Source organism: Choloepus didactylus, chromosome 8 (assembly GCF_015220235.1).
Source record: "Choloepus didactylus isolate mChoDid1 chromosome 8, mChoDid1.pri, whole genome shotgun sequence".
Lineage (NCBI taxonomy): Eukaryota > Metazoa > Chordata > Mammalia > Pilosa > Megalonychidae > Choloepus > Choloepus didactylus.
This window is the reverse complement of record NC_051314.1, coordinates 80,010,025-80,025,612: the sequence shown is the minus strand read 5'-3', so window position 1 is coordinate 80,025,612 and position 15,588 is coordinate 80,010,025. Positions and strand designations below refer to the sequence as shown.

Here is a 15,588-nt window from a genome sequence, read left to right as displayed (position 1 = left end):
ATTTATAATTATTGGCGTTTCATAAAATTTCAGAAACTCATTTAAAGATATACTATCTGTTCTGATGTCATTATTAATATCTCTTTCAGAATCCAAGGAAAACAAGACAGATTAAGTGGAAATGTAAAGAAACTATGGGAATGCCCAAGTAGTGGGAGTGAGGCTGATTTATACCAGCAGCATTTAGGGATCACTATTAAATAAGTGTAATCAACCAGTCTCAGTATCTGACAGTACTTCAATCAGAGGAACAAGAAACGGGTTAGATGTATTACATATTTGTGCAGAAAAAAGAATCTATGTTGAATAAAGGCATAAATTTCTCAAAATGATATTTGCAAAACAAAACAATAAAGTGTGAGGCATACCTTTCCAGAAGAACTTTACAATTAATAATGACTTTGATTTTGAATAGGAAAATTGCTATTCTGCTTGGAAGCAATAAGAAGACCTAATTCACAGGCCTTCAAACTTTTACTTAGGTCTGACTTCATTAGAGTCAGTTTGGAATCTTGAAAACAAATGAATCCTTCCCCACACTCTTCTTACTCATTGACATTTTTCATATTAATTAAGAAGGAAGAATCAGTGACCCAGGAATCAGTATTAAAAGCAAAGCAAAATGAAACCTTCCCAGTTCTAGGTATGAGGAAATTTGGCAAGCACTGACCTAATTAATCTCCAGGGTCCTCTTCATTTTTCAAAAAGAACGCATATATATATATATATACCTGTATATATATATATATATTTTCTATTTTATTTTTCTGCTTTTAAGACTAACTTTATGGCTAGATCAAAGGACTTACAATTAATGGAAATAATGTGCAGGAGGAATTCTCAGTTCTGCCTTTGAATAATATAAAGATGAAGACTATTTCTCAAGGTTCACACTGAGGACCTAGTGTAGGATTATTAAGAATGAGGTACATGAGACTTAGAAATAAATCGGTCTACTTGTTGAGTGTACTTGAATACTTGAATAAATACAACAAACACTGAGAAGTATTTTAGTAAATTCTATACTTTCCTCAAAGTTTCCTTTGAAAGAAAACTCTGCTTCCTTAATTCTTCAGTGAGTCTTCCTTTGGAATCTACTGGACCTCAAGTAAGGTTTTGTAAAAATTGTAAATTTTTCTGAAAATTGTTTTCTTAGGTTAGCAAAATTTCTCTTTTTTTCTGTTAATTCTCTCATATAGCCATTATTTATTGAGCACTCTATTTCTGGTGCTATATACTTCATTTGTTTTGCAAACATAATTTAATTTAGTCTTTATAACAACAATCCTATGGGGTGGATGCCCTAAACCATGTTTGGTTAATGAGAAAACAGAGATCATAGGAATTTGTACTATTAAAACAAGATTACTAAGCCAGTGAATTGTAGAGCTTGGATCAAAATCCAGGTTTATGTGAATTCAAAGACCATGCTTTTAAACAATAAGACATTTTGACCTCATAAAAGAAATAGTAATGGAGGCTAAATCAGTTTCATTTCTTGTGACTATTTCAGTTTTAATTTTATGAAATTTTCAAATAAAAATATACAACTTCAAATGTGACATTAAGTACATAGCGGAGAAGGAATTTTTATTTATTTTTGAAATTATAGTAATGGAACCACGGAATTGCAACATAAAAAATTTCTTATTTCCCAGTTGGATTTATTTTTTCAGATTGCTGCACCGTTATTAATATTTTATGTGCACCTCTTTATATATTTGAAATTAAGCATTTGTAGTTGTAAAAATGAAAGTAAAAATGCAGAACTATGCAATACAGATATGTTTTTGCCCTATTTATTTTGCATTAATGTCTTCTGTTTGATTAGCAACATACACAAAAAAAATGCTTCTGGTTGGAGAAGTTGATCTTGTACTTCAATAATAGTGCCCTTATATTAACAAAAGTAAATGATATATGTAAAATATTAGCCTCTTCATAGTAAAACAAAAGACCTGCTAGGGTTTGACTGCCAAATCAGAAACACTAGCAGTCAGAGATTAGCAGTGGATGAAGCAGGAGGTAGACATTGAACAGTATATAATTAGAAGGCAAGCATTTGATTTATCTTTTCTGAAGTCTAACTTCATTTTAACTTAAGAAAGAGCAATCCCATATTTCCTTATGTCTTTTATATAAAAGAATATGTTTGAGACAATCAAATGAATTGTATCTTGCAGTGGGAAAAGGAATTGATCTCTTTTTACCCAACTCTCCTTTTCTAAAACAAAAAGAATTTTTAACAATTTGTTTGCTTTATTATTTACTAATATTTACTAAGTTTTAAGATGTTTAGTCCATGTGAATATTGATTTTCACACTCCATTTCATGTAATATTCCCAATAATTCTATAAAGTAGGCGTTGTTAGTAACTTCCATTTGACAGAAGAGGACTTTGGGATAGTGAAAGAATATACAGTTATCATAGGCTCTTTTAGACTGAAAGAGGTAAACTTTGGACTTCAGTCCATCTGATTCCAAAGCTGTTAACAGAGGCATAAAATGACTTATAACTTATCACTACCTCAGACAGCCTTTGCTATCCACATTTCCCATATCATACTGAAACTAAATACATTTAAAAATATCTAAACCATCACACTGAGTATATTGAGTAGCCCCAAATATAAAGATATTCTGTCAGGCTCATTGCTAAGAACAACCAATTTATATTAGCAGTTTTTTGTTTTTTTTTTCTCTTTGGGAACTTCAGGGCCAAAAGGTAACCCAAGGCTTTTCACAGGCTTTGTGATCAGTTTGTCTACTAGGTCTCGGCTATGAAGAGTGAGCTGCACAGGAATTACTCAGAGTTGACAGAGTTTATTCTGCTGGGATTCAGAAGCTCTCCAGAAATACAGATTCGATTATTCATACTATTCTTCTTTATCTACATGGTCATTGTAGTGGGAAATATCAGCATGATAGTTGTCATTAAAATAGATTTCAGACTTCACACACCTATGTATTTCTTTCTCAGAAATTTGTCCTATTTAGACCTTTGTTACTCCACAGTCATTGCCCCCAAAACTCTGGCTAATTTCTTGTCCAAGGAGAAGAAAATTTCTTACAATGGCTGTGCAACACAGTTCTTTTTCTTTGCTCTCTTTGTCGGAACTGAAGGCTTTCTTCTAGCAGTGATGGCATATGATCGCTTCTCAGCCATTTGCTTGCCTTTCCTCTATACTGCACGTATGTCTCAGCAGTCTTGTGTTCATTTGGTGACTGGTTCCTATATCTGTGGATGCATCAACTCCATGATCCAAACAGGTTTCACCTTCAGTTTGCATTTCTGTGGAGAAAACAGACTGGACCACTTTTTCTGTGATGTCCCAGCCCTGATCAAAATCTCATGCATTGACACCTTTGTGAATGAGATTGTGCTGTTTGTTCTCTCTGCTCTCATCATCATCACCACCACAACCATCATTCTGGTTTCATATGCTTATATCCTCTCCACTGTCATGAAGATCCCCTCAATCCAGAGCAGGAGTAAGACCTTCTCTACCTGTAGCTCTCACATAACTGTGGTGAGTTTATTCTATGGGACTGTGTTCTTCATGTATGCCCAACCTGGGGCCATCTCCTCACCAGAGAAAAACAAGATTATAGCTGTGTTCTACACTCTTATCATCCCTATGTTAAATCCTCTGATTTATAGTCTAAGGAATAGGGAAGTAAAAAATGCTCTGAAAAGAATAATGTTGAGAGGAATATCTTTTCAATAACCTCCAGCAATCTATAAAACTGTGGAATAAAATAATTGACTAAAAGCAAAATTTCCCATAATTTGTTTGGTGTAGTTTCAACCAAAGGCACCTAAAAGTTTTGGAGATTAACGTTTAATTAACATTTTTTTTTATCATTAATGGATTCTTTTAAAAATGGAATAGTATAAACTCAGAATAGCTTTTCATATTTCTACTTAATTATTTTATGGTGTTATTTCTAGGTAATGTCTAGGTTTGTTGTTTTCGCTATGTTTTGCTTAAGGGTATTCAAAATTGTAACTCATAAATACAGTACCACTAAATTAAAACATGCACCTTAAATTTATTAACATAATACCTGCTTTTATATATGTATACCTATATAGCCATCTATATATCTGGGGGTTGAGGGAGAAAGGGAGAGAGAGAAAGTACTGAATGTTCTGCACTCTGAATTTTATCCAAATCATAATAAAGTTTGTCACTATTCAATCTTTGCAAATGAGCATTGTAAGTGCTATGGTGATGTAAATTATTTGCAATAATATGCCCTTAAATAATTCAAACATGAATGATTCCATCAAGCAGCAACAAAAAATGAATGTTCTATAGTTGGTGCAAAACTATCTTCACCAACTCTTAGAATTTTAATAATAAATATTTTTTCTTTCTACTATTACTTATGCATATTGGTCTCATTAATTTCTCTGTATTTTCACAATACAGAGATGAAAATCCTTATTTCCCTCTAGATGAAACTCTATCACCATGGAGTTGCATATAAGATTGCATTAATAATTTAATCCTTTCAATGATGTGGTTATATATCCATTCTCATTTTTACTGCTGGGAATTTTATGCTCTTATTTTTGTTCTTTAAACTTGCTAAAGGTTTTACTTCATAATATTAGACTTTTGATTCTTATATCATTTTAAAATCATAATTATTTTATTTCCTATAATCTTCTCATTTAGTTAGCCTTCTTTTGCCAACTTCATATGCTGAATACCTGGTTATTTTATACTCAGTTTTCATTTTATGGCATATTTAAATATACTACATAGTTTTCAATATAATATGTTTATGTTTTTTAATGTTTGTCATTATTTTAAAAATAATTTTCTCCTTAGTTTTAATTTTCTCTTAGATCAAGGAGTAACCAGATAAGGTAGCTTAATTCAATGTAGTTAATTTATTTAGACAATTTATATACTGTTTATTTCTAGTTTAATTACCTTAAATTCAGAAAATTTAAACTCAAAGCATTTTGGGGGTAATTTACTTAGTTGTAATGATTGGATTAGGAGATCATATATATTTGTAAACAGCCCATGAATTTAAGAGAAGAATGTCTATTCTCTTGCATATTAGCAGACTGAATCCTACAATATATTAAAAATAATGAAAGTAACCATTAAGACTGATATAACCAGAATTAAGTCAAAGTGGTTGGTTTTATTTTATCATTTAGATATAGATAGTATGATATTAGAAAATGCAGAATCACATTCATCACATTAACTGATTAGAAGATTAAAATATTATCTTTAAAGATGTAGAAAACCTTTTGATAAACCTTATCACCATTTTATGATTAAAAATATAGTAAACTTACAAAAGAAGTAAACTTCATTAACCTGATAAAAGTTCATCTATACAAATTGAATGAATAAATGTTATTGTAATGGGAAAATATTAGAAGCATTTTCTTCTTTAAAATTAGGAAAAAGACAAAACGTCTTTTATCCTCAATGCAGTTCAGCATGAAATTAGGAGTCTAACAAGAGCATTAAGATAACAAATAGAAATAAAAAATGTGAGGATTGAAAATGGAGGGTTAAACTATCATTTATGTAGTCATTTACAAAGAAAATCTAAAAGAAGAGATTAGGGACAATTCTGGATTAATGTACAAAACTCAATTGCATGTCTATACCCCAGCTATAAACAACTACAATATTTAATTAAAAAGATAATACTAGTCGATTTGTTCAAACACCACAATTGCATGGAACTTTGAATAGGAAGTGAGATACAGTAGGTTAGTATAGGCTGGAGTGAAATAGTGACACATCCCAGAGTAATTTGTGCAGATAATAAAAAAATATATTTACAGTCTCCCCCTCCCAAGCCCTGAGGATCTGGGAGAAGGTGTGGATGTGTTGGACATCCTCACCTGGACTGGTGTTGATGTCACAAACATTGGGACTGGCGGTTTGATGTGCTGAGCCCTCGAGCATGGGACTTGCCCTTATGAAGCTCATTACTGCAAAGGAGAGGCTAAACTTGCATATAATTGTGCCTAACAGTCTCCCACTGTGTACCTCTTTGTTGCTCAGATGTGGCCCTCTCTCTCTCTAACTGAGCCGTCTTGACAGGTGAACTCGCTGCCCTCCCCACTACGTGGGACGCGACTCCCAGGGGTGTAAATCTCCCTGGCAATGCAGAATATGACTCCCGGGGATGAATGTGGACCCGGCATTGTGGGACTGAGAGTATCTTCTTGACCAAAAGGGGGATGCAAAATGAGATGAAATAGTTTCAGTGGCTGAGAGATTTCAAATGGAGTCGAGAGGTCACTCTGGTGGACATTCTTATGCACTATATAGATAACACCTCTTAGGCTTTAATGTATTGGAATAGCTAGAAGTAAATACCTGAAACTACCAAACTCCAACCCAGCAGTCTGGACTCCTGAAGACAATTATATAACAATGTAGATTACAAGAGGTGACAGTGTGATTGTGAAGACCTTGTGGATCATACCCCCTTTATCTAGTGTATGGATGAGTAGAAAAATGGGGATAAAAACCAAAGGACAAATGGGGTGGGATGGGGGGGATGATTTGGGTGTTCTTTTTACACTTTTATTTTTTATTCTTGTTCTGGTTCTTTCTGATGTAAGGAAAATGTTCAGAGATAGATTGTGGTGGTGAACGCATAACTATGTGATCATACTGTGGACAGTGGATTGTATACCATGGATGATTGTATGGTGTGTGAATGTATTTCAATAACACTGAATTTAATAATAATAAAAAAGATAATACTGTTTACATTTGTATCATAGATTATCTAAGATTTAGGACTAATTTTAACAAAAGATTATAAGAGAAATTATAAAATTCTTGAGTTTTTGCACTAGAGAAATATTGTTCAAAAAATACAAATAACATCAACCATGTAAGAAAAGATATGTGCATATCAATATAATAAATTAAGATTTTTGTGCCCATCAAATTTTCCTTTATAGCAAATAAAATGACTAGACACAAAATTGAGAGACTATGTTTTCAATACATGCAATGACAGAAATATATCGTGAACCCCTAATCTATGAGAAAGGCACAATCAAACCAATATGATATGCGCAAAATATATCACTAAACATTTCACAGAAGAGCAAGCAATATGCCCAGTAAGATATGCTGGCTACTTTTATGTCAATAGTGATCAGAGAAATGGAAATCAAGACTGAAATAAAATCCCATTTTATCCCTACTCAATTGGGAAAAAAATGAAAAATCCGGACCATGCCAATGCTGGAGAGGATATAATCTACAACATGTGTTCTCAACAGAGACAATTCCCCTAAAGGGGTGAAAATAGTTTCTTGGTGGTGGCAAAATAATTTTATCTTTTTAGGTACAATATTCCTTTTCTGTATCATTATTTTTATGCATATACACAAATAAAATATTTTTGTATGTATAGCTACAACAGATAAACAGATATACAGCATATTTATGGTATTAAACTTTCATTGTGGTGATTAGAAAAAAAAGTCTTAAAAAGGCTCTTAGGATGTGATAATGAAAAAATAAAGTCGACTCTACAGGAGGTCTATAGACTCTATTTTATATTGTAGTTGGTACTTTTAATAAGTGAAAATAATTTGGGAGTTTGGCATTATTTGATAACCCACAGATTCCACTCCTGAATAAATACCCAAGAAAAATATCTTGCACATGTTGTGGGAGAGATAGGTATAGCAATACTCTTAACAGCATAGTTGGCAAAATAAAAATTCTGGAAAAAAAATCAAATGCTCATCAGTAGGACTTTAGGTAGATTAAAAAAAATGAGGTATTCACACAATAGACTATTAGGCCACGAATAAATTACAGATACACCAACAGTAAGAGTGAATCAAAACAATAGTATATTAAGGGGGGAAGTCCCGAAAGATTACATATAGGACACTTTTATTTTTAAAACTTAAGTCCGTACTTTTTTTTGGATTTCATTACTTTTTTCCTAATATTCTTTTTCTGTTCCAAGATCCCATCCAGAATACCACCTTGTATTTTACTGTCCTGCTTCTTAGCCTCTGGGCTGTGACAGTTTCTCCAACTTCCCTGTTTTTGATGACCTTGACAATTTTGAGGTGTACTAGTCAGACATTTTGTAGAACGCCCTTAAATGGAGGATTCTCTGAGGTTTTTCTCAGGACTAGACTGATGTTATGGGTTTGGGGTAAGAAGACCACAAGGATGCAGTGCCCTTGTCATCTCATCATGGCACACCTCCATGCTATCAAATGTCATCCCTGATGATGTTAATCTAGATCACCTGGATGAAGCAGTGTTTGCCAGATTTCTCCACTGTAAAGTTATCTTTACCCCCTTTACATACTCTACCTGTTGGGAGCAAGTCTCTAAGCATGGAGAAGGGAGTTAAGCTCACCTTCCTAGAGGGGGAAATATATACCTCGATAGTTTGGAACACTGTATGTGATACTAGTTTAATAAAATAAAAGTGACTAAAATAAAAATAATTAGGAAGCATATGTATGCAATCAAACTTTACTAAAGATTAGCAACTGAATGATGAAGAAGGGAACCAGAATATGTTACCTTGGGCTGGGAGGGAATTACTAGTGGACAGGGTGATAAGGGAGCATAGGGCAAGATATCAGTCACAATGTCCATATGCCATACAAAGATGATAGTCTGGCATGAAACAGGATTATTATTAATTCATGTACATTTGAAATCCAAATGTTTTAAAAACATAATATTGATTTAATTCTTTGCATTCTTAATGATTTTCCTCCTCAAATCCTGTCTAATGTATTATTAATATTTTTGCTTTCTGCTTTTTTGTTTGCCTTTTGTTTTCTCTTTAACCTTTGCAGCCTTTTTTTATTTTCAATGTTTGCTCAGTTCCCTAATATAATTTTTCCCAATTATTTTTTTTCAATTGTGTCTGTTCACATACCATACAATTATCCAAAGACCCAAAGTGTACAATCAATTGCCCCCGGTATCATCATACAGCTGTGCATCCATCACCACGACTGATTTTTTTTCAATTTTTAGAACATTTTCATTGCTCTAGGAGAGAAATAAAGACAAAAAAAAGGAAACTCAAATCCTCCCATATCCCTAACCATTCCCCCTCCTTTGTTGAGTCATAGTATTGGCAAACTACGTTTGTTACTGTTTATGAAAGAATGTTAAAATACTACTAACTTAGTATCTAGTTTGCAATAGGTATATTTTTCCCTATATGCCCCTCTATTATTAACTTCTAGTTGTAGTGTCATACATTTGTTCTGGTTCATGAAAGAGATTTCTAATATTTGTACAGTTAATCATGGATATTGCCCACTACAAGGTTCACTATTTTATACATTCCCATCTTTTAACCTCCAACTTTCCTTCTGGTGACATACATGACTCTGAGCTTCCCCTTTCCACCACATTCATGTACAAATCTGCACTGTTAGTTACTCTCACAACATGCTATCATCACCTCTGTTCATTTCCAAGCATTTAATTTCAACCTAGTTGAACATTCTGCTCATAATAAGCAACCACTCCCCATTCTTTAGCCTCGTTCTGTATCCTGATAACTTATATTTCATGTCTATGAATTTGTATATTATAGTTAGTTCCTATCAGTGAGACCCTGCAATATTTGTCCTTGTGTGTCTGGCTCATTTCACTCAGTATATTGCCCTCAAAGTTTCTTCATCAACCCATTTTTTTTTTAAGATGGTTTTGTTCACACACCATATATTCCATCCTGAGTAAACAATCGATGCTTCCCTAGATAGTCACATATTTATGTATTCACCCCCCTCACCACTATCTGTATAAGGACATCTCCATTTCTTCCACAAAGCAGGAAGAAGAGTCAAAGAAGGTAGAGAGGCAAAAGAAAAAGAAAAAAGAAACAGAAAACAACAACAACAACAAATCATGACAGCTAGGAAGCAGCAAAAGGAAAGATAACCTTAAACTAAAGTAGAATAAAAAGTCCGACAACATTACCCATGCCAAGAATCCCATCCCCGTCCCTTATGCTCCTCCTCTTATATGCAATAATCTTTGGTATATTGCCTTTGTTACATTAAAAGAAACAATACAATGCTTCTGTTAATTATAGTATCTAGTTTACATTGATTGTATTTTCCCCCAATACCTCCCTATTTTTAACACCTTGCAAGTTTGACATTCATTTGTTCTCCCTCATGAAAAAGCATATTTGTACATTTTATCACCGTTGTTGAACACTGGGTTTCACTGAGTTATGCAGTCCCAGTCTTGATCTTTCCTCTTTCCATCTGGTGTCCCACATGCTCCTAACCTTCCTCTTCAACCATAATCATAGTTATTGTTGTTCAGTGTATTTACATTACTGTGCTACCATCACCCAGAATTGTGTTCCAAACATCTCACTCCTGTCTTTTCCTATCTGTCTGCAGTACTCCTTTTAGTATTTCCTGTAGAGCAGATATCTTGTTCACATTCTGTCATTGTCTGTTTGTTAAATAATATTTTGAACTCTCCCTCATATTTGAAGAACAGTTTTGCTGGATATTCTTGGTTGGCAGTTTTTGTCTTTCAGTATCTTAAATATATCACACCACTTCCTTCTTGCCTCCACGGTTTCAGCTGAGAAATCTGCACATAGTCTTATTAAGCTTCCTTTGTAGGTAATGGATCACTTTTCTCTTGCTGCTTTCTGGATTCTCTCTTTGTCTTTGATGTTTGCTAATCTCATTACTAAGTGTCTTGGCATAGGCCTATTCAGATCTATTCTTTTTGGGGTATGCTGCACTTCTTGGATCTGTAATTTTATGTCTTTCATAGGAGATGGGAAATTTTCATTGATTATTTCCTCTATTATTGCTTCTGTCCCTTTTCTCTTCTCTTCTCCTTCTGGGACACCAATGACACATTCAGTCTTGCATTTTCTTTTGTGCTTAAGTTCCCAGAGACATTTCTCATACTTTTCCATTCTTTTCTCTATTTGTTCTTTTGAGTGTAGACTTTCAGGTGCCTTGTTCTCCAGTTCCTGAGTGTTTTCTTCTGCCTTTTGCAATCTGCTATTGTATGTTTCCATTGTGTCTTTCATGTCTTGTGTTGTGCCTTTCATTTCCATAGATTCTGTCAGTTGTTTTTTTGAACTTTCAATTTCTGCCTTATGTACGCCCAGTGTTTTCATTACGTGGTTCATCTCTTTTGCCATATCTTCCCTAAACTTTTTGAATTGATTTAGCATTAGTTGTTTAAATTCCTGTATCTCAGTTGAAGTATAAGTTTGTTCCTTTGACTGGAATATAACTTCATTTTTCTTAGTGTAGGTTGTAGTCTTCTGTCATCTAGGCATCTGGTTTCCTTGATTACCCCAATCAAGTTTTTCCAGACCAGAACAGGCTTAGGTCCCAGAAGGGAGAAATGTTCAGTATCCAGTTTCCCTGATGGTGTGTCTTAGAGGATGGACACACTCTATGCTTTTCTGCCCAGCAGGTGGTGCCTGTCAGCCTGTCACTCCAGACTGGTGTAAGGAGGTGTGTTCTGTGGCTGTTTTCCCCCAGGCTCTGGGGTCTGGTTCTGAATGGAAGGTTGGTAGTAGAGCTTGGCACCACCTTCTTCCTCTTAGGGAAGATATGCCCCCTAGGGAGAGGTAACTTGCATATAAATAGATTATTTGTTTCTCTGTCTCTGCTATCTCCACCCTTGTCTGGGTCAGAGTGCTGCTGGTTTAAAATTGCTGAGGCTTTCTCTACTGCAGAGCCCAGCAAACTGAAAACAGCTGAGGCTTTCTCCACTGATCTGCCCAGGTTGAGAGAGAGAAAAAGGGACAGAAAGCCCCCTTTTAGGGTTTTTCTATGACCCCCAGATTCACCCATTGGCCATAGACAGTACCAGATCCTTTGGGCTCCCCATCTGGAGACAGATACGTTCCTTGGCTCTTCAAGGACAGTTATCACTTAAAACCTCTGCTTGTTGGGGATTTGCAGCTTACATTGTTCAGTCCATGTTTGCCAATTAAAACCCCAGTAGGAGCTGGGCTGACGTATATTTGCTTGTTCAGAGAGTGCTGCTATCACAGTGAGTCTTTGAAGTTCAGGCTGCCATTAGAGAGGGGCTTTTGGCTTGGGTCTGCAGTATTTACTTACAGATTTTATGCTGTGGTCTCAGGCATTTCTCCCAATCCACATTGTTGCATGATGTGTGGACAGTCACCGTCATTCCCCAGCATTTATTCCATATCTTTTACTAGTTGTTCCTGGTTGTTTATTAGTTGCTCTTGGGGAACTAACTTCCACTCCTATGTTGCCATCTTCTCCAGGCTGGTTTGTTTTTGATATTATTATATTTGTTATTATTAGTTTTTTTAAACCAGAGTCATTTTTTTCATTTTGCTAGAAGTCAAATCACACTTGTAAATGAAGCAATAAAATACTGATTGAACTTGCATTTCCCAAGTAACTAATGATGTAGAGCATATTATCATGTTTTTATTGGACATTCATATATTTTCTCTGATGGAGTTGTATGTTCAAATCTGTTTTTGTTCCGTGCTATTGTATTATTTGTTTTCTTTTTATTTATTTATGTTATTCTGGACAAAGTCCTTATTCAGATATTGATTTACATATATTTTCTCTAAATATGTTGTTTATATTTTGATTGTCTTAACAGAATCTTTCAAAGATCAGAAGTTCTTCATTTTAATAAGGTCAAATTTATCATTTTCTTTCAATTACTGCTTGTTCTTTGGTTCTAAGAAATCCTTGCCTGACCCAAGATCATAAACATTTTATTCTATGTTTCCAAAGAATTTTATACTTTTCTGTTTGCAATTAATTTTATGATAGCTTTTGAATTAATTTTTGTATGTGATGAGAGGTATAGGTTTTTAATTTTTTTTCTCATGTGTACCCAATTATTACAACATCATTTGTTGAAAAGATGATCCATTTTCCACTGAGTTGGTTTTGTGCCCTTGTTGAAAGTCAGTTGGATCCATTTCTGCATTCTCTCTTTCCTTTGTCTATTTGTGTATCTTGATGCCAATCCCACAATGTCTTGAATCCTTTCACTTGTTAATAAATCTTGGTGTTAGATGGTGTGGTAGATTGAATTATGTACCCCAAGAAGCACATATTCTTCACCTTAATCATCTTCCCTGTGGGTGTGAACCCATTGTAAATATCAACTTTTGAATATGTTATTTTTAGTTAAGGTAAGGCCCAACTGAAGCAGGGTGGGAATTAATTTGGGTTACTGGAGGCCTTTTAAAGAGAAGAAACTGGAAGCCAGAGTCAGAGAAAGCCACAGGGAGAAGCCAGAAGTTGCTAGCTAACTGTAAGAGAAAGGAGAAGACATGGGCATGTGATGTGAGGCACAGATACAAGCAAAGGAATCCTAAGCATTGAGGCAAGCCAGCACCAGCTGCTACTGACTCCAAGAGGAAGCAATCCCTCCAGCCTCTGAAGCAGTGAAGGAATAAATTCTCATTGTTCAAGTGAAACCCTTGTGTAGTATTTTTCATAGCAGCCTGGAACAAAGAATGTGAGGTATGAGGCTCCCAACTTTGTTCTTCCTTTTCAAAAGTTGTTTCAGCTAGTCTGAGACCTTTGCATTTCTAAGTAAAATTTTAGGAAAGCTTTTCAATTTCTAAAAAAAAAAAGCAAAGCTATGCAAAAAAACACTTTGCTGGGACTTTGATTAGAATTAACTCAAATATATAGAATAATAATTTGGGGAGAATTAACAATCTCTTAACAATGCTGAGTCTCCCAATTATTGTATATGGCTTATCTCTCTATTTATTGAGGTCTTCTATAATTTCTCTGAGCAATGTTTTTCACTTTATATATACAGGGCTTACACACTTGTCAGATTTTTCCGTAAGTATTTCATATTTTTGATATTATCAAAAAAGCTATTTTTAAGGAGAACCCAGTTCTATGCAAACTCAGAAAATTGAAGAGGAAGTAATATATCCCAGCTCATTCTGTGAGGTCAACAATACTTTGGTAGCATAAACATCTCTCATTAATATACCCAAAATAATTCTTAATGAAATTTTACCAAATCAAATCTGCAATATATAAAAAGGATGCTACATCATGACCAATGAGGTCTATTCCAGGAATACAAGGTTGGTTTAACATTTATTACTTTTTTATCTTTTTTGTAGAATCTGTGTAATTTTAATACACAGGTGATAATGTCATCTGCTAGTAAACAGTTTCACTTCTTCCTTTTCATTTGGGGTGCTTTTAATTTCTTTTTCTTATCTTATTGCACTTACTTTTACCCCTAATACAGTGGTGTATAATGGTGGTGAGAAGACATCCTTGTCTTGTTGTTGATATTAGTGGGAAATAGTCCCTCTTTCACTATTAAGTATGATGTTAGTTGCAGTTTTATCATAGTAACCCATGATCAGGTTGTGGCAGTCCCTTTATATTTATAGTTTTCTGAGCGTTTTTATCAGAAATGAAAGTTTATTTTTTCTCTTATCAATTGAGGTAATCATCTGGTTTTTCTTTTTTTTTTTGTCTGTTAATATGGTTAATAACTTTCATTAATTTCCTCATGAGGCTGAGATCCTACCAAGGAGTTTTAAGCGGAAGTGTCTTATAAAAATTTGTAAATGCCCTTAAAGGTTGTTGGAACCCCTTTCTTCTTCCTCCTTCATGAACAATGGATAGGACACGGCCATGTGATGTGAGGCACAGATACAAGCAAAGGGATCCTCAGCATTGAGGCAAGCCAGCACCAGCTGCTACTGACTCCAGAAGGAAGCAATCCCTCCGGCCTCTGAAGCAGTGAAACAATAAATTCCCAGTGTTCAAGTTAAACCCTTGTGTGGTATTTGTCATAGCAGCCTGTTCCCCTTCTTTGGCCAGAGGTCTAGTGGTCATTAAAGATGATAAGATTTGTATCAAAGCTTAGTGACTTAAACAACAAACATTTACAAGCTCATCATTCAATTGTTTTGTGGTAAATGTGGCACCAAGTCCTCCAAAATAGTACTTCTTATTGAAGAATACTTTTGTGTTCCTTTTGCAAAAAAAAAAAAAAAAAAAAAAAAAAATTGTAATCATAAGACATTGAGAATAGAGAGCTTCCTTGTTTTGATTCAAGAATACAAATAAACATCAGTTCAAAATTATGCATATTAGGAAAATGACTGTTTTTATAATGCTGGAGTCTATTTTGCACTGTAGGTTTTTTCACCAATTCTTTCAATACAATGCAGTTTTCCTTTTGCCTGGTCTTCTAACCAGATGAAGCAGAACACAAGGCTATTCCAGCATCCATTTCCATAGAAATGTACAGAGTATAGGGGTGAGACACCAGTTGATTTTGTATGCAGAGATTGACTTGTGGATGTCATCCATAGCAGTGGTAATTTAGGAGATTATCAGTGAAGCCATTCACAAAGTAGACAATATATCCCATCTATCAAACAGAATAAGGATTATATCAGGGAGACCAAGAAGGAAAAATAAGAAGGTACATAATTAAGGGAAGGTTTCTTAGGAAAGGTGGGAATCAAGTGATTTTGGATACACTGACCCACGAAGTTTTAGGCTGTAACATTTATTTACCATCACTACATAC

The 15,588-nt window shown here is 34.5% G+C and overlaps 1 protein-coding gene across 1 annotated transcript; it reads left to right on the top strand.

Annotated features, from left to right (window-relative positions):
- Positions 1-2,781: 2,781 nt before the first annotated feature.
- On the top strand, positions 2,782-3,729 carry LOC119543023 (olfactory receptor 12-like). The gene has a single exon (XM_037847597.1). The coding sequence runs from the start codon at positions 2,782-2,784 to the stop codon at positions 3,727-3,729; it is 948 nt and encodes a 315-aa protein (XP_037703525.1).
- The last annotated feature ends 11,859 nt before the right edge of the window (positions 3,730-15,588 follow it).

Coding starts and splice junctions, on each gene's coding strand:
- LOC119543023 (XM_037847597.1), top strand. CDS start 2,782: ATGAAGAGTGAGCTGCACAGGAATTACTCAGAGTTGACAGAGTTTATT.